This window comes from Azolla caroliniana, unplaced genomic scaffold (assembly GCF_043228905.1).
Source record: "Azolla caroliniana isolate FFs.n. ecotype wild unplaced genomic scaffold, voAzoCaro1.0.p SCAF_5, whole genome shotgun sequence".
In the NCBI taxonomy this organism is placed as follows: domain Eukaryota; kingdom Viridiplantae; phylum Streptophyta; class Polypodiopsida; order Salviniales; family Salviniaceae; genus Azolla; species Azolla caroliniana.
The window spans coordinates 9,386,042-9,409,859 of record NW_028230440.1 but is presented as its reverse complement, the minus strand read 5'-3'; the positions used below and the strand labels follow the sequence as shown (position 1 = coordinate 9,409,859).

At 46.4% G+C, this 23,818-nt stretch overlaps 1 protein-coding gene and 1 non-coding gene across 2 annotated transcripts; one reads left to right on the top strand and one right to left on the bottom strand.

Moving 5' to 3' along the window:
- The first annotated feature begins 4,377 nt into the window (after positions 1-4,377).
- Positions 4,378-4,581, top strand: LOC147864093 (U2 spliceosomal RNA). The gene has a single exon (XR_015529887.1). It is a non-coding gene; the product is annotated as a U2 spliceosomal RNA (small nuclear RNA).
- Positions 4,582-5,183: 602 nt separating this feature from the next.
- LOC147864092 (uncharacterized) lies at positions 5,184-7,059 on the bottom strand. The gene is made up of 3 exons (XM_087319968.1): positions 6,795-7,059; positions 6,457-6,532; positions 5,184-5,848 (listed from the first exon to the last, which is right to left on the bottom strand). Exons 1-3 carry the CDS (start codon positions 6,801-6,803, stop codon positions 5,439-5,441), a joined length of 495 nt encoding a protein of 164 aa, XP_087176094.1. The 5' UTR covers positions 6,804-7,059; the 3' UTR covers positions 5,184-5,438.
- Between the last annotated feature and the right edge of the window lie 16,759 nt (positions 7,060-23,818).

Below are 23,818 nucleotides of genomic sequence, written 5' to 3'. Positions count from 1 at the left end.
TGTACCTTTTGGAAGGGTTCATATCCTGTTTAGTGGGCAAGCTCAACCGGATCCGGATCGGTTGAATAAGCAAGAGCCGGATTGGTATCCGGAACGAAGAACCGGATAGGTACCGTCATTGATGTTCGGATATATCGGTATCCGGAACCTAGAGCCGGACTGGAGAACCATATTGTACTCTAGAATAGTGAGAACCGATATGTCGTTGGAGCCTATGGTCCAAGCCAAGTACGTAGGCATATTCCTTGGAGTTAGTGTCAGTCGCTTGTATGAACATTGAAGTACTTGTCAGTACTTCTGTCAGTCCCTTTAAGGACCTGTATAAAAAGTGTTATGTAGGACATTTGTATGTACAAAGTGTTGTTATTTTGAATTGAGTTTATGCTATTCTGCTCTCTCTGTCTCTCTCGTGTACTGCGTATTCCCAAGCTTCCATTAAACCTTCATTTCTGTTTTATTGTTGTTATCCGGCTAAGCCGGTTTATCTAAGCTTCCGCATATTAACTTTTACATGGTACCAGAGCGCGAGGGTTGAGAACCTCTGCTGCCGACAACTGCTCGAAAGGGACAAACCCTAATCACCGGTAAAGAACAAAAGGAAGATATGGATAGAAGCATGGCGAGCTCGCTTCCTACGGAAAAACTTGACCGGAGCAACCATGCGTCCTAATCGTATAAAATGCACCAGTACTTGTTGGGACACGGATACTAGAGCTACGTGGAAGGAGCAAATGAAGCAGCACCGGATTTGGCACACAACGATTTCCCCGTATGGGAGCAAGGAGCAAGCAAAGTGTTGTATTGTTTCGCATCCTCTGTGCATGACCAGATGCTTGGCTACATCAGAGACGCAAAGTCACTGAAGGAGGCCTGGGAAAATCTCTGGAAGATTTTCGCCGCAAGTACCACGGCTTGGAAGTTGTAGCTCCAGCAAGAGCTCAACAATATCCGGCAACGGGACACGTCGGTCACCAACTACACCACCAAGGTCAAGGAGATTTGTGACGCGCTCAAGTCCATCAACGTGACGGTGGACGAAGACGAGATGGTCTAGATCTGCTTCGGTGGTCTAGCACAACGATACTGACCAATCCAGACGGCAATTTGCACTTGAGAGAAGCCATCGTCCTTTTTCTACCTGCAGTCAATGTTCATGGTCGAAGAAAATCACACGAGTGGGTCAAGGACCACTCAATCAAACAGTCAGATGTTGTACACGAAGAAGGATCGGCCCCATGGATGTGGAGGACGAGGTGGGTCGGCACACAATAGTAGTGGCCGACAAGAACAAAATCGGAGGCATAGAGATGGTGCCGACAGCAGTTCCGGACCCTCCACAAGCAGGGGGAGTCAAGGCGGCGTCGGGAACCGGCAAGAGGAAGGCCAACACGGAATGCCGGTATTGTGACAAGAAAGGCCACTAGGAGAGTGAGTACTGGAAGAAGCGCACAGATTCGGATAAATCCGGATCTGGCATAGACGGACAAGGGAATCGTCAATGTTTGCATTACGTCAAAGGATCAAAAGGATCTGAAACCAGAAAGACCGGAAGTGATGAAGCACATGGCGAGCTCGATGAAGCAGACCACTTCCAGATTGGAGGAAGTGTGGTACGTTGACTCCAGAGCATCTAACCACGTGGCGAACCACGAAGAATGGTTCTCGTTTCTAGAAAAGCCGGAGCAACTAGGAGTTGTCGAAACCGGAGATGACACTCCTCACCCGATAGTGCATGTCGGAGAAGTCCCTTTAAGTCATATCGGACATAAGGGAATGTTGATGAACGTTTTAAATGTTCCGACAATTACGAAGAACCTGGTGTCGATTAGATAGATCGTCGACCAGGGGATGCAAGTGCGGTTCACGCACCTCGGGTGCTTCATTGAGGAAGAAGGCCTGAACTTTGGCAATCTAGAAACAACATGTTTCGACTGCATATCTTGAAGCTTCCAGAAATTGATGTGGTTGACCCGCTTATGCCATAAGTCGATTTCCGACTTGACCTTCTGCCCTTTCGCGAACATAGTGGTGCCAACATCGTTCGTCTCCAAGATAAACATCCTCCCGTCTCGGCACCCTTGCGCAATGACTTTGCCTTCTTCTTCAATGAAGCACTCGAGATGTGTGAATCGGACCTGCATCCCTTGGTCAACAATCTGTCCAACAGACACCAAATTCTTCGTGATTGTCGGGATATGCAGGACATTCATAAGCTTTCCCTTCTGCCTGACATGGTTGAGGGGAACATCACCGATGTGTTCAATGGTATGCGGGGTGTCGTCTCCGGTTTTGGCCACCCCCGGTTGTTCTGGTTTTTCTAGATAAGAAAACCACTCATCGTGGCTTGTCATATGGTTTCACACTCCGGAATCAACGTACCATACCTCGTTCGGTTTCGAGGTGTTTGTCTTCATCGAGTTAGTCTTGTGTTTCATCACAAAGGTTGGGCTCGATCCATTTCTGTTGCGGTCTTCTCTTGTCGGTTTCCGGCGCCGCTTTGACTCCCCCTGCTTCTGGAGGGTCCGAAACTATTGTTGGCAACATCCTTGTGCCTTTGGTTCGGTTCTTTTCGGCCACTTCCACTGCATGCCGATCTACCTCGTCCACCACGAGCATTGGGTCGATCCACCTCTATGTACAACATCTTATTGTCGGTGTGTGTGCTTGTTGACGCACCCGCGTGGTTCTCCTCTACTCGGAACATCGACTGTAAGTCGAAAAACGAGGGCGTATTCTCCCTTTTACAAACCGCTATCCAGAATGCTCCGAACTTCGACGCCAGGCCCCCAAACAAACCTGCACCATCTCATCTTCCTCGACGGTCACGTTGATGGAGGCAAGTGAATCGTTGATGTCTTTGATCCGGGTCGTGTAGTCGACCATCGACATGTCCTTCTATCGGACATTGCTCAACTCCTGTCAGAGTTGCAACTTCCAGGTTGTGGTGCTTGTTGTGAAGACCTTTTCCAAGTTTCCCCAATTTTCTTTTGGCGTCTTGGCATCTCGGATATGTCTAAGCAGCTGGTCACCGACAATAGACGCGAAGCAGTACATTACCCTACTTACCGCTTGTTCCCAAGCCGGGAAGTCCCTGTGTGCCATATAAGGTGCCATATCGTTAGCTCCGTCGACATAACTCTAGTAACCATGTTCGAGCAGGTACTAGTGCATCTTGTACGACCAAGATGCATAGTTGGATCTGTTTTAGCTTCTCCGTCGGGAGCGAGCTATCCATTCCTCTGTCCATTCTAACCTTTGTTTTTTGTTCTCTACCGGGTGTTAGGGCATGTCTCCGAAAATCACTCGTCGGCTGCAGAGGTTCTCAACCCTCTCACTTAGCTACCATGTAAAGATAATGTGCGGAAGCTAAGACAAAACCAGTTAGTTCGGATAACAACATAACACAGAATAAAGGTTCAATGGAAAGATGAATACACGCGGAGAGAGAGAGAAACAGTAAACTCAATCAGAACACTTTTTATACAAGTCCTTAAAAGGACTGACAGAAGTACTGACATATACTTCAATGCTCATACGAACGACTGACACTAACTCCAAGGAATATGCCTACGTACTTGGCTTGGACCATAGGCTCCAACGACATATCGGTTCTCACTATTCTAGAGTACGATATGGTTCTCCAGTCCGGCTCTAGGTTCCGGATACCGATATATCCAAATACCTATCCGATTCTCCATTCCAAATACCTAATCCGGCTCTTGCTTATACATCCGATCCGAATCTGGTTGAGCTTGCCCGCTTGACACTTTCTCCACCTTTTGCCCAAGATCAAGTGTAGCATATTCTTCTTTCCAATTTAATACCTAAAATGTAGCCATTGAGAGGTGGATGCGTCGCCTCCATCTTGTGTTGTTATTGACGGGTAGTACACGTACTCCACTCTTGCACAACATGAATGACCTCTTTGACGATTCAAAGGAGAACACTCTAAATCATATGTTATTAAACTCCTTCTGAATGTCGTACAAGAATGAACAATAGTTATTGTGACAAATTGGATGGAGTTGCTTTGACATGAAGATTGTGAGATACACCCTCAAAAATATGTTATTAAAGCTCGATCGTGCCATACAGTATAAATAGTTGCTGCCGGAATGGGTTAGATGCGTTCGCCACTTTGAAGGATCAAACCAACCATTTTTGTACTCTTCAGATATTGATTGGAGTAGACACAAAGCTACCATTATAGTGCATGTAGACGTAAAAAGAGTACAAAGACCAAAAGCAAAACAAGTGACGGTGGTGTAATGGAACCATCACATTTTTATCTCATGTACACACACAGAGAGTATCCCACATACGAAGGCATGTTGGGGTGCAGCCTTCAAATACCAACCCACGAGCCTAAGAAGACTTGTACCTTTCTAGGCCTTTCGGCTAAGATCAAGTGTAGTGTCTATTCTTAGCAATTTAACATCTGATGATACGTGGCCCATAGGGTCACACGATATTAACCTAATTTGTCTCATGGGCCAGCTCCCACTCAAGGCAGCTTGTGGCCTTGGGAGTTACATACATCGTCTCAGTCCTGCATTGTCATCGAGGCACACTGGCACACCACCACCATCCAAACATAAACAATCTCATCTCATGAAGGTTCAAAGAAGGTCGTTCCTTTAGAGTTCTATTATCGAACTTGTTTTGTGCCATGCATGCCAGATGAACGATAGGCATTGGCAGCACCTACAACAAAGTCATCATCGTGTTCCAGCACTTACGACAAAGTCATCGTGTTCCCAAAGATTTCGATGATAGGTAACCCTTTAAATTATATTATTGAACACGTTTTTGCCAACATCATCATGTTCCTAAAGATTCAATGATGGGCAATCCTCTATATTATATGAATGAACAGGTTTTTGGCACACGCAAACGCATGGAAGTCATTGGGAGGAGTCTGATGGATCCAAGGAAGTTATGCTGTGCTATTTAGGATGTTTTGGGTATAGTCACAAGAATATCACACATGCATGCAAGAAGCAAAAGGGGGGGGTAATGACAATCAGGGAACTGGCACGTTTCTCTCTCTCTCTCTCTCATGGACAAAAAGAGATGTGTATGAGATACACATTTAAACAGCAAGACGAAATATTTCTACACGAAACATTGTATAGCTACTACTACTACTACTACAACATGGAAAGGCACTCTAGAGAGAGACCTTAGAAGAAGAAAAGGACTTGCTCAAAAGATTGACATGAAGCCTTACGTGTACGTAACCAACAAAATTTAAGGCCGCTGGATTGTCTGGAATTTGTGTATATATATATATAGAGAGAGAGAGAGAGATTGATAGATAGATAGATGTAAGTCTAAGCTACTCTTGAGTCTATATGATTTCATTATGTAGTGCTGCAGAAGATAGATCTTTGTTTGGAATATTATGCTTCGATCTTTATATATCGGGGGTATCTACATTACATGAGCCTGCAGGAATTGGCGTTCTCGTCGCTGAAGAAGTGCGCATAATGCTCTCCCTGCAGAATCTCATGTCCACCATCGTCGTCACTTTCGCCACTGATGGTCCCTGCAGATCCCCCCCCACCGAGCTTCCCTCTCCCGCCATTGCCATTACCATTATTACCATTGCCCTTGCTTGTACTGTTCTTCCCTCCTTTCCCTTTCAGCCCGAAATGATTAGGGGCCATGTCGTGGCTGTGATCGTTGGCACTCTGATACCCATGGTCTCCTCCTCTCCCTGCTCCTTTTCCTGCCATCTCCACCTTCTTCCCCACCTTCGCAAGCTTCTTCACTATCATTTTTGGGTCCACTGATCCCACCACTACTACTCTCTCGTTCTTCATGTCTATATCGATCGTCTCCACACCTGCACTCATATCGCATTGGATCAAGACGTTATTGTGTCGCATCACAATCCATTTGCACATTTACATGTCTAACTCAGTTTCCTATCTTCCACTTGAGAATTTATTAGGTATTTTCCATGTTTCCATCGCATTTAGCATCCATTTTGTTATCGGAATATCAGGTTTTGCTATGATTATGGAGACCATACAAAGCAACGCATCCTCTTTAGTGAGTACAAGTGAATGGAATCGCTAAAAGACTAAACCTTTTCTTCTCAGGCTGCATAACGACGCTCATATTCTTCATAAGAACAGAAAGATCCTCGAAGGTAAGATAATGCGCCTTACATTACAGAGATTACACAAATGAGAACTTTTACAAATTTCAAGCAACTCAAACATTTCTGATACTCGACGACAGAACAAACAGCTAAAGGCGTATCCATCTGGCTTTTGTTCCTAACTTCCATTTTACTTTGCCGCAGCAGAAACGAATTTACTTGTAAATGAGCAGAGAAAAAATGGAAGCTTGTATGAAGCGAATAGACACAGAGAGAGAGAGAGAGGTCTGACAGAAGAAGCAATGATGATGATGATGATGAGAGGAACAGTAGATGTAAACACAAACCTGGTATTCCCTCGAGTGCTTTCTTCACTTTTCGTTTGCACGCATCACAGTCGATGGAGACCTTGAGAGTTATGGTCTGCAAAGAAAAGACACAAATAGAGTGGGGAACTGAACCATTACAGAACGCAGAGAAATGGAAGAACAAAAAAGCACGAGGCGACGAGGAGGGACAGAGGTAAACTGAGCGAATTGAGTAATTGAAGAGTTAAATGAAAGCGAGAAGGAAAGAGAAAGAAACATGTTTGAAGAACCATAGCTGCTGCTCAATCTTTTAACGCGGAGAAAGAAAACAAATGCAAATAGAGAGCAGCGAAAGGGAAGGCAGGATGCAGTAGTACCTGTGTCATAGCTGCCAAATGGTTTTTAGGGCAAGAGGAAACGGGAATTGGGAAGCTTCACCTTTCAGAGGTTTAGTTAAAAAGAGAGAGTGGGAACTGCAGGATAAGACAAAAAAACATATAGGGTAGATTTAGAAGCTCTCCAAATTTCGTTAGGGAAGCTTTGTTTGTCTGCGGGAATGGAAGCAGAACCCTAAAACCCTAAACCCTAAACCTTGTCATCCGATTTTATTCCTCTTCTACTGTGTTTCCTGATTGCCTGACAGAGTGGGGTTGAATATAATAGACAAATTGCAGAGAACTAGGCATGGACATGTGAATAGCAATAGCCATAGCCATAACTAAATGTGTAGCCTTGTTTTCTGAGCCGCCCCCCCCCCCACTCGTCCTTCTTTCTAGAAGTTCTCTCTCTCTCTCTCTCTCTCTCTCTCTCTCTCTCTCTCTCTCTCTCTCTCTCATGCCATGCCATGCTCTGTTTTTTATTTTTTAAATAACCTTGTCCTACCCTGTCCTGTCTTGTGCTCTGCTCTGCTCTAGCCTGTTACCTCCTCCCTTCTTCTTCTTCTTCTTCTTCTTCTTCTTCTTCTTCTTCCATGGAGGGAGGGAGGGAGGGCTCAGGGAGGGAGGAGTGGCCAAACAACTCCTCTGTTTTTCGTTAGAAGAAAAACTCCCCTGCCCTCGTCTTAGTGGTTTAGAGACCACCACTAAATATAGCTTTTCTATACACTTAATCAATGACTTGTAAGATAAAAGATTTCACTTCCGATCATGTGTATTGTGGAGTGAAGACCATGGACCTTACTTATGTGATGATGCCCACACACATACACATATAGTCCCAAAATCTTACCCAATCGAGAAACACCCCGTGGATGTACTCCGACCAACCCTAAGTACGAATATGAGGGATCGAATATCTACCCAAAAGTTGTTTTCTGAAATGAACTCTCTAAAAAAAAACGGCTACATATGCGGGTTAACCCATTCTCTCAACCAAATTTTCCTCGTCGTGGCAATGTGTCTTCGTTAGAGATTTATCCCAACTGGCAAAACCTCGAGTTCACAACACCATAGGACTTCATCTTTCCTTTTAATGGCATAGTTGTAGGCCAAGTTCACGCTAACCACTTTGCCCAACAAGAGTGTGACCTAACTATACTTTGTAATTTATTGACGTGTTGGTTGTTTCAACCATGGGGTGTGTAGAACCAACCAATTTACCTTGTTGGTTGTAGTTTTGCTATGTATCTGAGTTATGAACCCAATATTTAGGTTCCAATATTAAATGATTCTATGTCTCCAATGGGAGAAAAATTGCCTAATCATTGACTAATTCATTGTAATAAGAGTGAAGCAATTTATGCTTATTTTTTCCCACATCAAACAAGATCAAATGACAAAGTAAAGTCGTATTTTACAAATACAATATGACTTTTTGGGTTCTTGATCCATTTATAAGGGGAACGATGTAATATCATTTTAATTATGAGGTCTTGATCCAATTCTACTCCATAGCACTCCATATGTTGTATAGCCTTGTCCCAATTTGGAATTCAATTTGTCATGAATGGAGATCGTACAAGTGTGTCACCTATACTTACCAAATACAACATCCCAAAGGATGGTGGTCCAATGTCCAAAAGCACATATCTACCGACATATTTGTCCATGTGTGTGTTTTCTTTTCAATGCATATTTCGAATTTGGAGGTCCCAAATGACATTCCAACGTGTGTCCCATGTTTCTTCCATTGATAATAGCAAACTTATGACTACTCTAATGTCAAAAATGTTGGATAATTGGTTGTTCCCCATTATATATACAACAATTATTCACGATTCATGATCATCACTTGATTCTAATCATATATCAGTTAAGTAGATAATGTAATTTATAATTTATTGTGTTTACCAAATGCAAACATTCTTCATATATGGTTGTTTCAACATAACAAACCTCTATTATATGTGACACCTCTACTAAGAGAATGTTGTAATGTTTGAGCTCATTTGAATAACTTTAGAAAACTAAATATTAAAAGTAAATTTTTTGCATTTCATGTGATGTTCAAGTAGCAAATTTCACAAATAACTTAAGAGATAATTTATGATTACTAAGGTTGTAATACATGACACTCACACCTTGTTGGGATTTACAATTGTAAAAATAAAGTTGGTATTCATAATCTAGAGACGATGCAACTATTTGAATTTATCTTGTGAAATTCCATTGTGAATCTTATCTTCATGTAAGAGTATAACATCCTCCTTCTTTCCAACTAGTTACATGCAAATACCTAAAGATTATTGGAGTCATCACACCATAAGGCCATGCCCCAACCACATGTTACATACAGGCACAATGCATGACTCTTATGACACTTCGTAGTTCATAACGGACCTATCTATATCCTCTTTGTTAGAGTGTGGAGTTGTGTGAACCTCCACCCTCCTAACATGGGGTTAAGGGGAGCGTGGAAGACCAAGAAGGAACAATATCTACTTTTATATTGATCAATTAGTGTGTTTGTCGACTTCATTTATAACCCATACTGACACTATTCCCTTAAAATCATAAGGTTCATTTATATATTATTGTCATGTCATTCCATACATGTTACGCCTTCTTCACTCACTTCTAGGTTATTGGGCACATACTCCTAACCACTATTCATAAATATTCCTGGATGAATATGCCATGTCGCCTAGGGTGGACGCATGCATGTATTATAGCAATTTTGTTCGAGAAGTTTCACTCTTGAATTTTGTTTGTGTTTATTACCACAATGTACATGTATTTATCGTATATCAATAAATGCTCATTAGTTATTGCATTTGCTATTTAAATCCATTTGTTTCTCAAGAAACAAATTCATTGTTTCTCGATTGTAGATAAATACTTTGCCCAACTCCTTGAGAGCATTTGACTTTGTGGATTTCTAGAAGAAGAAAAAATGCTCTCTCACACACACACAAACCCCATTTTGTTGTACACCAATTGTCTTATGGGCCAAATTTGGCCTTAGAAGACGTTGATATACGATAAATACATGTACACTGTGAGCTACGCCGACTAGAAGCCATGGTTGGGGAACCTTCTACATTGGGACCACGGGGGCCACATCCACATCGAAACCCTTTGACCTCCTGCTTGTTTTCGAGAGACTTGGATGGAAATGAAACTAAGCCTAGTATAAAGCCATTTCATTGTAGAACATGTTTGTTATTTTACTATAACTATTTACCTTAAGATCTATTTTTATTTTATTTTTACTTTCGATGAATGGGTAAATATCCCATTTTGTTGTAAACCAATTGTCTCATGGGCCATTACCTTGGGCACAATGGGACCTAATATTCATCAAGAACTATTACTAATATTTACTAGCAAGTCGGACTAGGACTAGTTTTCACTTGTTATGTACCCTTTGTCTACAAAGTTTGGGTAGAATATGACAATAGAATGCATATCCTATTCTTCTAATATTTACTCCGAGACTCATAGAGAGTACGTAAGAAATTCTCTTGGTGGTACAATGGAACATTGGGAATTAGATCCTCCTTTTCTAGCCTTAATCAAGAAATGCAATTGATCTCACCTATTGTGCTTGTAGAAACCAATAGTAGACATTTTGGTGACCACCTAGAGTGTTTGTTTATTTGCCTTTCAATTTTAACAAACTCAATTCATTAAAATTTGTTTTTTTGCGTATATTTCATATTCTGAATAAAATTCATTATTTTTGGGATCATACACACATCCATTTTGCAATTTGCAATTGTCAATAGTTCCCTCTGTCACTCTTTTTAATTTTTGTATAAAAAATAGCCATTTTTGTTCTTGGAGTTTTACACTCATATCTCTTCTCACATAGATATTTTACACCACTTCATCTTAATCTTTGCTAGAAAACTTGTAGCATTGGAAGTGATAAATGGAATTAAAGAAACCGTATCATGGATTGTCAAGGTTAGAGAAAAGGTATGTAGAGATAGAAGTATTCTACATTAAGGTTTTCCAATGGATAGTGCAAAACGAGATAGAATGGTAGTGATAGTTTGGTCACTTGATGATGAATACAAAATGCATGCACATTGTCCCAATGGGAGAGAGACACTTAGATACAAGCTTTTGATTGTATATTAGAGAGAAGTGAAATCATGGTTGTCATGAAGAATGTTGATCAAGTATATGCAACATATAGTATTGTTGTGCTCAAAGCATTGGGACATTATTTTATAGAATTGCATGTCCATTTTGTAAAACATATGCAGATAAATTGTAATATTTACCTATAAATTTTAGATGTTGTAGGCAAGTTACAACTCATTGATATACAAACCTTAGTCAAATCTTAATCCCAAAAACGGGATTGCATGAAGTCCAACAAGATGTTTCTCAAACACATAAATAGCCAAGATGGCATTGCCTTTGACCTTGTTATGTCTTGCATTATTCAACTTTCATGTGAAAGACCTTTTTCATTGGCTATATTGAGTCTCGTAAGGAGTAGCACCCTCTAGAGGGCAAGAGGGAGTATCAATCACTCTTAATTTTACAAAAATACAAAAGGAACCGCGACATATAATCTCTTTTCTGTTCACACGTATTTATTATTACAAGCACAATGACATGTACCACCAGAATGATATACAGATGATGCCTTTGGAGTTTGGCAAGGTAATAAAGTTACTTTTGACATCACCGAAGCCATGTCCCTTTAGTCCACAACATTGTATCAAGATAACAACGTGCATCTCTCAACAAAGTGTGGATGTTTTGGGGGTGATGATATCAATTGTTGTCCGTGGGCCAAAATAGTAACATATGTGAATCGCAATAGGTATTAGGTGGCAGTAGGTAAACAACCAAAAGCAATCAGAAGCAGCCAAAATAAACACAAACGTAAACGTGGAAGGAGAAGGAGCGCGCCAAGGAACATCTATATAAGGAGCAACAGATCGAAGGAAGGGGGGAAACATATAGGAGAGAAGTCTGAGGTTATTACGTAATTAATCATACTATAGTGTATCTGATACATTCCGGTAGATAGTTGTGTAACTGTAATCATTAGTCATTCCGTAATCTAAACAATGTTGGGTCTATGTTGTGTCATTGTTTGCTTTTAATAATTGTTAAGTAACTTATCTCTCCCTATCGTGGATGCATAAGTCGAGGTTTCCTCTTACGTAATTTGTAGGGTGTCATCCCGTTTCGTAAAAGCGATCTGACCACCACGTACCACAATCCTTTGGTCTGATTCCCGTTAGGACTCGAAGGTGTCCAGATTCCCTCGAGTGGTGACGTCGACCATCCATGCAGAGGTGCTGGCCGGATGCTAGATGTGGGAGGTTTTCGGGGAGCGGATCCTTGAAAAGTATGGGTTCGACGACTTGCTTCAATTGTCAAAGCGGGACTTCATGGCATGGGTTGAAAGCCCTAGAAAGGGGAGGAGCGCCAATGCGCTCCTCCAGGAATTCGAAACGCGGTTCGCGCGGTTGTCGGCATTGGATCGGACCGTGCTTGATATGAGCCGGGTACTGCTGTTCGTCAAAGCGGTCGACGCGTTGGACAGAGAAAAGGTAGGTCTCATATTGGAGACCGATGAGGGGCTCACGATTGACTGGGCCGTGGTTAAAGGAGTCTACAACCGTTTCAACAAACGGCGGGAATGGAGTGATGAAGGGTCGTCAGCAACGAGACCCGTCCCGGCAAGGTTGTTCGAGGAGCCTTCACTGGCGCGAAAGGAAGAGACCCGAAATTGGCTTGGGACGGGGTCAACCTTGAGCGACGTAGTGAAAGGTCCCTCCGGAGGAGCGGCGTTGGAAGAATTGACAAATGGTGCGCGACCTCCAGATCGTGCAGACACGACGGGACAACGACGACCAATCTCGCGACCGAAGGCCACCGGTAGGGTAGCGATGCATATGGTGCGACGCATTCGGCCATGCTCGTAGAGACTGCGCGGATTTCGCAGATGCGCTCAGAACTAACACAGTGTACCTGTGGGGTGGCCGAGTGCACTCCAGCGAGACTCGGAGAGCCCTGGAAGTGAATACCAAGCGTGGTGGAATGAAGAGGCTGATGGAAGAGGCCACCGCACGACACGCTGAGGCCGTGAATTATGCGGCGTTGGCAGGAATCCGGGTCGGGGGCTGTTGTCTGCCTGGCCGGACTAGCCACAAGACAAGTGTCTATCCGACACTTCTCCAAAGGGGTGGTAAGGATTGGATGCTAGGTTACACGCGTAAGATGATTACACTAAGCATAGACAGTAAAACAATACAAAGACAAAGATAAACACGCAATAAGTATAATTGTATTACTTCCGTAAAGCATTTACAAATCATCGGATCCTTTTATAGGCATCCGGCAAGGTTACAATCGGTGCGCTTAGGCAACAGGCATCCGAATCGGTCCGGATCCGGATCGGTACAACTATATCGGATCCGTCCCTCCGAATAATAAATATACTATTATTTACTTCCTATTATTCGATCCGACTTTGCCTTCCCACTTGTCCTTGCTCTTATGACCGACCAACACATGGCACGCCCGTGGGAAAGTGCCTTGCACTTCGAATCCACTCCCGGCCTCATTCTTCCTCCAAAATATCGAGCAAACTCCGCTCGAAGGTGTCAAGTGGTGCCTCTTCCTCCAATTCCTGTTCCTTGCCTGCCTGGTCTCCGACCTCCGGTTGGGTTGGCTGTTCCGTAAAAATTTGTTGCTCCGGCTCTGCTTGATTCTGTGGTGCCGGTGCTTCCTCACCGCTCCGTCCGGGTTCTTCCTGTTCTTCCTCCGTTCTAGGCTCTGTTCTGTTACCAGTGTCGCTTTCTCCGGTCTCGACTGGTCGGTTCGGTGCGCCTTCTTCCTCTGCTCCGGTGTTTTCCAGTCTCAGCTCTTCTTCTTCCCCGACATCGGTCTGCACCTGCTCTTCTTGATTTTCTTGGAACGGAAGTTCTTCTTCGGGTATTCCTTGTCGGGGTTGTTCGGTGTCGGTTGGTTCAGCTTCAGCCGGTTGCTCTCCCTCACTTATAGTGATTGGCGTCGTTCTTCCCTCGGCTTCCTGTCGTAACCGGTCCTGCTCGTATTTCTCCAACTCCAACTGAGTTGCGAGCTGCCCGTCATCCAACCTCTCTACCAACCCTCGGATTTCTTTGAGATGTTCTTCCGCTAAAGCGTAGAAATCCTCCGACAATTCTTCCCGAATGGCGACGATACTTTCTTCATCCATCTTGTAGAACTTGTCACCGGTCTTCCTCCGATTCTCGGCATCAGCTCGGAGTGTCTACAGCTCGGTTGCCTGTTGTGACCACTCATTCCATAGCTTTTCCGTACTTTCGTTGATGCTTGCCTGAGCTCGGGTACTCCAACATGACATGATGAGCTTGATCCGGTCAACCCCCGCTTTAGCATGCGCATAAGCTTCTTGCTTTTCCTTCCTTGCCCGTTTTATAATGTCGGCCATTATCTGATCTTGGGCTTCGTAATCCGCTTTCTGCTTTTCATAGGCACTTTGCAGTTTGTTGATCGTGAAGGTCGATCTTTCCTTTTCTTCATTCCTGATCTTGGTCAGATCCAGCTTTTCCCGCCTTAGCGCCTCTAATTCCTTCCTTCTCTCCGTCGCTTGGGTTATTTCCGCCGACAATGCTTCCTTTTTGGCACTGACCTCGTCCATTGTCTTAGCCAGGTCTAATCGGGTCTCTTTGAGCTGTTCTTTCAGCTTCTCTATTTGCCGGTCGTAGTCTGCTGCCCGTTTCTTGTTGTCCGACTCGGCCTGCTTGTGATCTCGGTAGAGGCCGTCGAAGTCCTCCGTCTTCTGCTTCAGGCGTCGGCTTACCTTAGCTCTTAACCAGTCGTCCCGGTCCTTCTGTTGTCAGAGTTCTTCCTGTAGTTGCTCTATCTCCTGCTCGGCCTGTCGACGCAGTCGGTCCTTCTCCTTTTGCAGCTTTTCTTTTTCTTCTTGCAGTCGGTCATTAGTGGCTCGGCCTTTCCGGAGGCCTTCTTCCATTCTTCGTCTGTCGTCCTCCACCGCTTTCTGCTGCTCCCTTTCTTTTTCCCTTAATGCCTCCTGAGCTTTTAACTCCTCTCGCAAGGTTTCTATTATTTTTTCGGTCTCAGGGCCGGTTTGCAAGGCTACCGGTTCTGGTTCTGGTTCTGGTTGCTTCCTTGTTGTCCCGACCGGCTCGGTGACAACTTGTGCTTGTTGAATTCCTTCCCTCGCCTGCAACAGCTCCCCTTGCAACTCCTGGATCTGTATTCGGAGCGCGACCAACTCCTGGGTTGTTGTATGCGTCAGGTGTTGCCTACACGTTTCTTCTTCCTCTAACTGGTCCGCTACTCCCGATACCTGCTCCGAAAGCCATCTCAGCCATTGTGGCTTTGTGCTTCCTGTGTCGGAGTAGCATTGCTCACTTCTACTCCTTAACTCAGGCTGTTTTTCCGGCCTTTTTCTCTGGCTCCGGCGCTTGTTCATTCCTCTTCTCTGGAATGACCGGTTCTCTGAAGTCCGGCAAAACCGGTTCCGGTACTGCTTCCCTCGGTGCGGGTTCCGGTACTGCTTCCGCCCCAGCTACTGGAGGTGGTCCTTGCGCCCTCTGCTGAGTTCTGTCAACTGGTGGAGCCGGTCCTCTCGCCCGTCTCTCCCGACCTTGTCTTGCTGGGAGTCTTACCAGTGGTTCGGATGAGTCTTCTGCTTCAGCTTCCTCCTCTGGTGCGGCTACCAGACGGACCTTTTGTATAAAGTCCTCTGGTTCTGGTTTCGGCCGTCGCAACGTTATATTGATTGGTTTGAGCGCTACCGGTTCTTCCTCGGCCGGTTTTCCTTTGCCTTTTCCTGCCGGTTTTGCCTTTGTTGCTGGTTCCTGTTGCTGTTGGGATGGTCCTTCCTCCCGCTGTTCTGCTTCTTCTTGGGTCCATCCGGGGGTGTGTTTCTCTAGGATCTGTCGGCGCTTTGTGACCTTTTTTGGCGTCGTCTCCTGCCGACCTCTTTTCTTTTGTTTGATGGGGAGCACCGGTGGGACTAACACCGTTAGCCATTGTGCTATCCCGGCCCATGGCTTTTTTCCTTCCACAAGGTTCTTGATGGCCTCCTTCAATCCTTCGGTTATGAAATGGAGCCAGTCCACTTGTAATCCTTCGTACGTTGCAATTAGGAACGCTGCTCGGTACCTGGCTATGGCCGGGGGACGAGAATTCACGAATCCGTATTCCATCATGGCGCGGGCCACTTCTCCGAACAGCAGGTTCTCTCCGCCCTATGTTCAGTACGCCTTGCTGTTGATGGAATACTCACCGAAATATTCGAACAGGATTTGACTTGAAGGGTTTTCGATCGTTTGAAGTCCTCCTGCTTTTATCCCCGTGAGCGCTTGCACCGCTCCTTCCGTGACTTCTGATAAATCAATCGATGCTGCCGCCTACTCCGGTTCTGCGTGTGGTGGAGCGTCGGCGATCCGCAGCAATCCTTCTAACCCGTTCTCTATCATCCATTGGCGTGCCTCTTCCGATAGTGCCATTGGTTCGGATTCTTCTTCTGCTGTCTGTTGTTCGGGATCGGGATGTGTGTGCGCTGTGCGTCGGATCGCTCTTCTGTGCTTCTGCGCCTGTGTGTAGGAAAATTCGTAAAAAGTAAGTCCTTTGCAGGCCTGTGTCTTATATAGTGGCTTTTGCCTCGAGCCGCCCTTTTTCGTTTCCCGCGCATGTCTATCTCCCGCCATAATTAGCATGTCCTTTCTTGGTTGCCGCGTGTGCATATCTCCTGTCATTATTACCAATTCTTCTCTTGATTGCCGCGCGTGCGTAATACCTCGTACGTCGGTGCCCACGTTCTACGCTTTAAATAGCAAGTACGGGCACGTCCTCCTTTACTTCATGGCGCCTCTTCGTTGCATGGTGGCGCTCCCACCTCTTGTGATCTCCCCATCATCATTACTTTGTTTTTATTATTATTTTTTATTATATATATATATATTTATTTATTTATTTTTATTATTATTATTTTTTCTTTGTTTGGACCACGTCATTTCCCGGTCCCGCCCGATTTGTTCGGGTCGGTTCGCGCTGATACCGGAATCTCCTTCTGTCGGTTTTCCGGGATAGTCTTTGTCGGTATCGGTGTCGGTTCTTCCTTGGTCCAGATTTCTGCAGCAGCGTCTGTCGGTGTCGGTTCCTCATCGTGCCAGATTTCCGGGTCTTGCTTGAACGGGTTGGCTGGCATATTTCCCTTATACGGCTTTAGCCGAAACCCATTTGCCCACTTACCGATGACTTCTCCAGACAACGTGCCGAGCTTATACGACCCATTGTACTCCTTGGTGATCCAAAACGGTCCGGTCCACCGAAACCGCAACTTTCCCGGCATGTTCCCCATCCGTGTCTGGAACAGTAGCACCGGTTTTCCGACTTCGAACTCCTTTTCGTTGCCACGCCGGTGTCGGTCCACTAAAGCTTTTCTCCTCCTTTGCTCCAGTTCGAGTTGTAGTAAGCTGGCTATTCGGTTTTCTTCTAATTCCAACAACGTCGCCATCCGGATTCGTTCGGGCTCCTTCTCACTTAAGCGCTCCTTTACCTGGATCCGTAAGCTGGGGATCTTGAACTCTACCGGCATGACCGCTTCTAGGCCGAATGCTAGTCGGAACGGGGTTGTCCGGATGTTGGTTTTGTACGTTGTTCGGTACGCCCATAACGCGCTCTGCAATTTCGTATCCCAGTCGGTCCGGTTCTCGTTGATGATTTTTCGTAGGATGTTCTGCAGAGTTTTGTTCGTCGATTCCGCTAGTCCATTGGCTTGGGGGTAGTAGGGAGTACTCCTTTTATGTACCACCGCGTAAAATGACGTCAGGCTTTCTACTACCTGCCCGAGAAAGTGTCCTCCTTGGTCACTTATAAGCTCGATCGGGCATCCATACCGGCACCATATGCACTCGTACAGGAACTTTGCCGTGGACGCGGCTGTGTTGTCCCGTAAGGCCTTCGCTTCCACCCATTTGGTGCAATAGTCAGTCGCCACTATGACATACCGATTTCCGGTTCGCATTGCCAGTGGCTTGAAGGGACCGACAAAGTCCAAACCCCACTTTTGAAACGGTTCCAATGGCAAGACCGGGTGGTGTGGCATCCGGGCCTGCTCCGTGGGTTGGCCCAGTCGTTGACACAAATCGCATTCTCTGCTATACTTCACGGCATCTTTTAGGGTGGTGGGCCACCACGGTCCGCTCTGCCATATTTTCCGAGCGGTTGCGTCGCCGGCATAATGTCCGCCGGCAATTCCACAGTGGGCTTCCCTGAGGATTAGATCCTTCTCATCGCTCCGCACTGCTCGTCTCCAGATGCCATCTGCCCCCTTGTGATAGAGGGTGTCTCCAACCAAGCAGAAATGTCTGCTTCTTACTGCTACCCTTTTCCTTTCATCGCGGTCCATGTTCTCCGGGGGTACTCCGGTGCTCAGGAACTGATGCATCTCGGTTAGCCACTTGTCTTCATCGGCTACCGTTGCATCCGTTGCCGGTTCTGTCGTGATCCAGAACAACTCGGCGTTGGGGAACTCATCCTGTACGTCGTCCCCTGCTTCTCCGGATTCGAGTATGCTTAGGTGGTCCGCTACCGCATGCTGCGCCCCGGGTCGGTGGAAAATGTCGAATTCAAATTCATGTAACAGCAGTGTCCATCGTGCAATTTTTCCCGTCAGGGATGCCTTCGAGACCAGGTAGAGTAGTGCCGAATGGTCGACATGGAAGGAAAACTTCCTTCCGAGCAGATAGTGCCTGTACTTTGTGATACTATACACCATTCCTAATGCCTCACGTTCCGTCGTAGAGTAGTTCCGTTCGGCTTTTGAGAGTTTCCGGCTTGCGTAGTACACCGGCCGGTACCATTTCGGCTCCGTGAGTTGCATCAGAACGCTGCCGATTGCTACGTCTGACGCGTCGACAAAGACGTGAAAGCTTTTACTCCAATCCGGCGGTTGCACCACCGGAGCTTGCGACAGCATAACCTTCAACGCTTGGTAGGCTTTCTCCTCCGTCTCCGCCCATAGGAAGGGTACCCTGTGTACGGCGGCATGCAATGGTGTAGCGAAGTTTGCGAGGTGCCGTATCATCTGGCTATGCCACCTTATTTGGCCCAGGAACCGGCTTAAAGCCTTTGCGTTATTTGGTGCCGGTGCCTCGAGAATCGCCTTTACTTTATCCGGATCTACCGCGATTCCTTCCTTACTCACCACGTGCCCTAGTAAGTTGCCGCTTGCCACTCCAAAGACGCACTTGGCCAGGTTTAGACTCAACCGGTACTCGTGGCACTTCTCTAGGAACAGCCGGAGGTGATCGAGATGCTCTCCGTGCCGGCTGTAGACCGCGAAATCGTCAAGGAAGACCTGCATAAAACCGGGGATATATTCCCCGAAAATTTCCATTATTATCCTTTGAAAGGTCGTTGGGGCTGTCTTTAGTCCGAACATCATCACGACCGCGACGAACACTCCCCATTCCGTAACGAACGCTGTCTTCTCCTGGTCGGCCGGGTTCATTCGTATTTGGTTGTAACTGCTAAATCCATCCAGGAAGCTATAAACTTCGTGGCCGGCTACCGCATCTAACACCCCGTCCGTAAATGGTAGTGGAAACGCATCGGTCACCGTTGCGGCATTTAGTTTCCGGTAGTCCACGCATACCCGGATTTTGCCGTTCTTTTTCGGGACCACCACTATCGGACTCAGCCAGGTTGCCTGCTTGACCGGTCGGATAAATCCGACCCGGAGGAGATTGATATCGTCTGGGATGCTTTTACCCTCTGGGATATCGTCATCTCCCTCTCTAGGGATTCCTGCGCTTGTCGCAGTTCCCGGATCGCCGCTTGGTCCGGTTCGTCCGGCGTCGTGATGTACGGTTCTACTGCCGCCGTGATATCCACCTCAAATAGTGGGACGATTCGTGGGTGTTCCTCGAGGTATCGATCGACTTCCTCGTCCGGTAATCCCTCCAACATGTTGATGCTTTCCGCATACAATGGAGTTGCTTCCTTACTGGCGATCACCCGTGGTTGCGTCGCTACTCGTACCTTTGTTTTCCCTCGCCGGAATGTGATCATGTTCTTTTGCCAGTTCTGCTTGATATGCGCCGTTCGCAGCCATGGTCGTCCTAGGAGTAGGGGGTACGTGCCTTGTACATTCAGCTGCAGCACCACGGCCGATATCCGGAATACATGGCCTCCGATCGTTACTTCCAAATCCCGGATAAGCCCGGTCGATCGGACTGAGCTGGTATCCGCCATGCGTAACTAGAAGGGGCATGGTTCCCATTCCCGAATGCTCAGGTTGTCGCATGTCCGTCGACTGATGACATTTACCCCGGAGCCTCCGTCAATAATTGTTCCGGCAATTTCCTTTCCTTTCACGATTGCCGTGATCGCCGGGCTACTTGTATCGACCATAGCTGGTCCTTCCTCCGGGTTGGAGAAGAATGTCGATGCTGGCGTTGGCTTCGGTTTGCTCACGGATGCCTGTAAGTCTGTCGTAAACCGTGGCACCAACTGTAGTAGCCGTGCTAACGGCAGCACGATTTGACAGTCCTGGAGCGCTTGCCACGTCGGGTTTTCTCCTGGCTGTATGATTTCTTCGTCTTTTGGCATATTTTGGTCTCTTACTTCTGCCGCATTCTGTTCATTGGCCTCCTTGATCCATTGCGCCGCTTGTTTTCTGATTGCCTCCTGGGCTTCCCACTCGGCGGTCTTCCCCTTTGACCGGGTTGTGACCTGCTGCACTTCCGTTATTTCGGTTGTAACCATGTTGACTGTCGGCTGCTTGTCATTGGTTTTGCTTGGGCATTGGTTACTATAATGGCCCTCCTTACGGCAGTAATAACAGTACACCTTGTGACTGTTGCTCGTTTCTCCTTTGTCCCCGGTTTGGGGGGTGGGTATACTTCGGCGGTCGTCTTCGGTTTTTCGGTTATCCGACACCGATACCGGGTTGTCATTCCTTGCTGCCTCCCGACGTTCCTCTCTTCGAAAAAATCCACGCTTCTGATTCCGTCGGAAATTTCGGTTCCCTTGTCGCCTCTCTTCTCTGCGTCGTTCGTATTCCGGGGATTTGTCTCGGTCGTACCGGTCCCGGGGGTAGCTATCTTTGCGTTTCTCCTCTCGGTCATAGTTATCGCGTCTTCTATCAGCGTACCTGTTACCGCGTTCGCGTTGGTAGCGGTCGTCTCTCCGGAATCGATCATCATCCGGGTCCTGATTGCGCGGTTCTATGTGTCGAACCGGTGCCGCCTGCCGATTTAACAGGTTATATTCGCATCGGTCCGTTGTATGGGCTCGAGAGTTGCAGATCATACATTGTGTCCGCAGGTTGCAGTCTACCGTTGAGTGGCCCGAATTTAGGCATGTTGTGCATTGTAAGGCTTGTCGGAACCTCAGGTCTTCCTCCTTCGGGAGTGCCCGGTGTAACATCCCCATCGACAAGAAGGAGCTAGTCTTGTCCATTTCTAAGACCCGATCAATAACTTGGTCCATTGTGCTGGTGCGGAAATCAAGGACTCCGCACATCGTTCGAAGTGGCTCTTTTAGCGCGGCCAAAAAGACTGCTTTGGCTTCGTCTTCGGGTGGTGCTCTCGTCAGTTGGCTGTGCAGGGTTTGAAACCGAATGATGAATTGTGGCACAGTCTCGTTCTCTTCCTGTCGGGTGGTGTAGAACTGCCCGACCAATTCCCTTTGCTCAACTTGTCTGTGAAAAAGCCTGAGGAATTTGGCCTTCAAGGCATCGAATGTGGCAAAGTTGCCCGGTAAGTGCTTTGCGTGCCATCGGGCCGCCGGTCCTTCTAAGGTCATGCCGAATTCGGTGACTTTGGATCGTTCGGCTTCGGGCTCCGTCAGTCTTTGGGAGACATGGTTGGCTTCCCATGTTTTGAGGAACTTTGGGGTATTGTGTCGGCAGTGAAGACGGACAAAGATATGCCCAAGTCAAGCGGGAACTTTGGGGTATTGTGTCGGCAGTGAAGACGGACAAAGATTACCTGATCGGGTCAGAAGTGATAATAGAGACAGATTGTCTCCCAATTCTCGGAATGGTCTCGGGATGTGCGACCCCAGATCTTGCTATGCTAAGGTGGATCGCCTACATCAAGTCTTTAAACCCAGAGATCCGTCACATCGCAGGGAAGAAGAACGCCATGGCTGACATGCTCTCGAGGGCAAGATTTTCAAATGGAAGTAACATGGTTTCGGAAGATGAAGATGTCGCCCTCGACTTCTTCAAGATGGCTCGATTGTCGGCGGAAGACCAGGACACGCAAACCCTCCACGCCTTCAACGAGAACGAGTACGAAGGAGAGTGGTTACTCATCGGTAGATTCCTAAGAACATTGACGACAGATGCTTCGTTGACAAAGGATGAGGCCCTACGAATCCGAAAGAAAGCTTATCGATACTTCTTGAAGGGAGGATTCCTTTGGCAACATCCAAAAAGAAGGACAGGAATACCACGACGAGTGGTGGTAAAGAAAGAAGAGCAAGAGACGCTGATGACCGAATTCCACGAGAGTGCTTGGGCAGGTCATAGAGGAACATGGGCGACGTTCGAAAAATTGAAGGAGAAGTATTGGTGGCCAAGCATGTACAAAGATGTACTCCATTTCGTGTCCACATGTGAAACTTGCCAAATATATTCAAATATACGTCATCGTGATGAGTTAAAGCCGACATACCCACTCACCATTCACTTCAAATGGATGGTGGATCTGGTCTCGATGCCAATGGGAGTGGGACAAATGAAGTACTTAGCGCTCGCAAGGGAAGACTTGACAAATCAAGTGGAAGGACGAGCCTTGACAAATAAGACGACTTCAGCCGTTTGTAAATTTTTACTTGAAGATGTTGTTTGCCGATATGGATGTGTAGGGAAGATAGTGGCCGACCGAGGGGAGTTGGACGCGCACGAAGCGACGGAGCTCTTCGAAAGACTAGGCGTGAAGCTCTCCCTCACGACTGCCTACAATCCGGAAGCAAATGGGAAGATCAAGCGAGGGCATGGACCTATCGTTAAAGCCATCGTACGGGCATGCAACGGTCGAGTCGGGAATTGGCCACGACTATTACCCTATGCCTTGTGGGCCGATAGAACGACACATAGCTCGGTGACAGGGTATATGTCGACGGAGCTTATGTATGGACAAAAGCCGATTATGCCCATCGAAAGGACGATCGCCTCATGGGTAGTGATACCGTGGGAGAACGAGATGAGCCGAGAAGAGTTATTAGCGGCGCGGATAAGGCAACTTGAAAGAAGACCTGAAGATTTAGAAAAAGCGCGAAAGATGATGAAGGCAGCCCGAGTAAAGAACAAAGTTCGGTTCGACAACACGCATCGACTTCGTCCCAAGAAGATTGAAGAAGGGGATTGGGTTTTGGTTTACGACAGCACCCTTGACAATCAACATAGTACAACAAGGAAGTTCGCAAGAAGATGGTTCGGGCCGTATGTGGTGACAAGTGCCAACGATAATGCCACATACCACCTTGCGGAACTAGACGGATCAAGGTTGGCCGTACCCATTGCGGGAAAAAGAGTAAAGCTTTTCAAGAAAAGACAAGACAAGGATCCTGACCTCGATTACCTCGACGATGAACATAATAGGCCGGATGAAAATGAAGACATGGAGGAATCTAATTGATCATCGTAGCCGAAATCTCACTTCTTCTCTTCTTGGCACGTACCGGAGGACGTGCGGTTTGGTGGGGGTGGATGTCGTGAAGATTTTCGGCAATAGTGTGAAAATCCCATAAAACGTACAAAATCGAGTATAAATCACGTAATACAATAATTGTGAAGATAATATTTTTAATATCTAAGTACAAAATGATGGAGGTTTCGAATGCACTTTATTACACGAGAAATAGACAACTAAATGTCAAGATATGAGGGTATAAAGTTTGTGAAAAGAAAAGAGAAAATTGTGAGATATCCCACATAGGCACGACAAATACGGCTCTCATCATATATAAGGTGGAGCAAAAGATATTATCTTTGTGTA

Bases quoted from the DNA above. Each gene is read 5' to 3' on its own strand.
- LOC147864092 (XM_087319968.1), bottom strand. The intron at 5,849-6,456 runs GTTTGTGTTTAC...ATATGAGTGCAG, and splicing joins AGCACTCGAGGGAATACCAG to GTGTGGAGACGATCGATATA.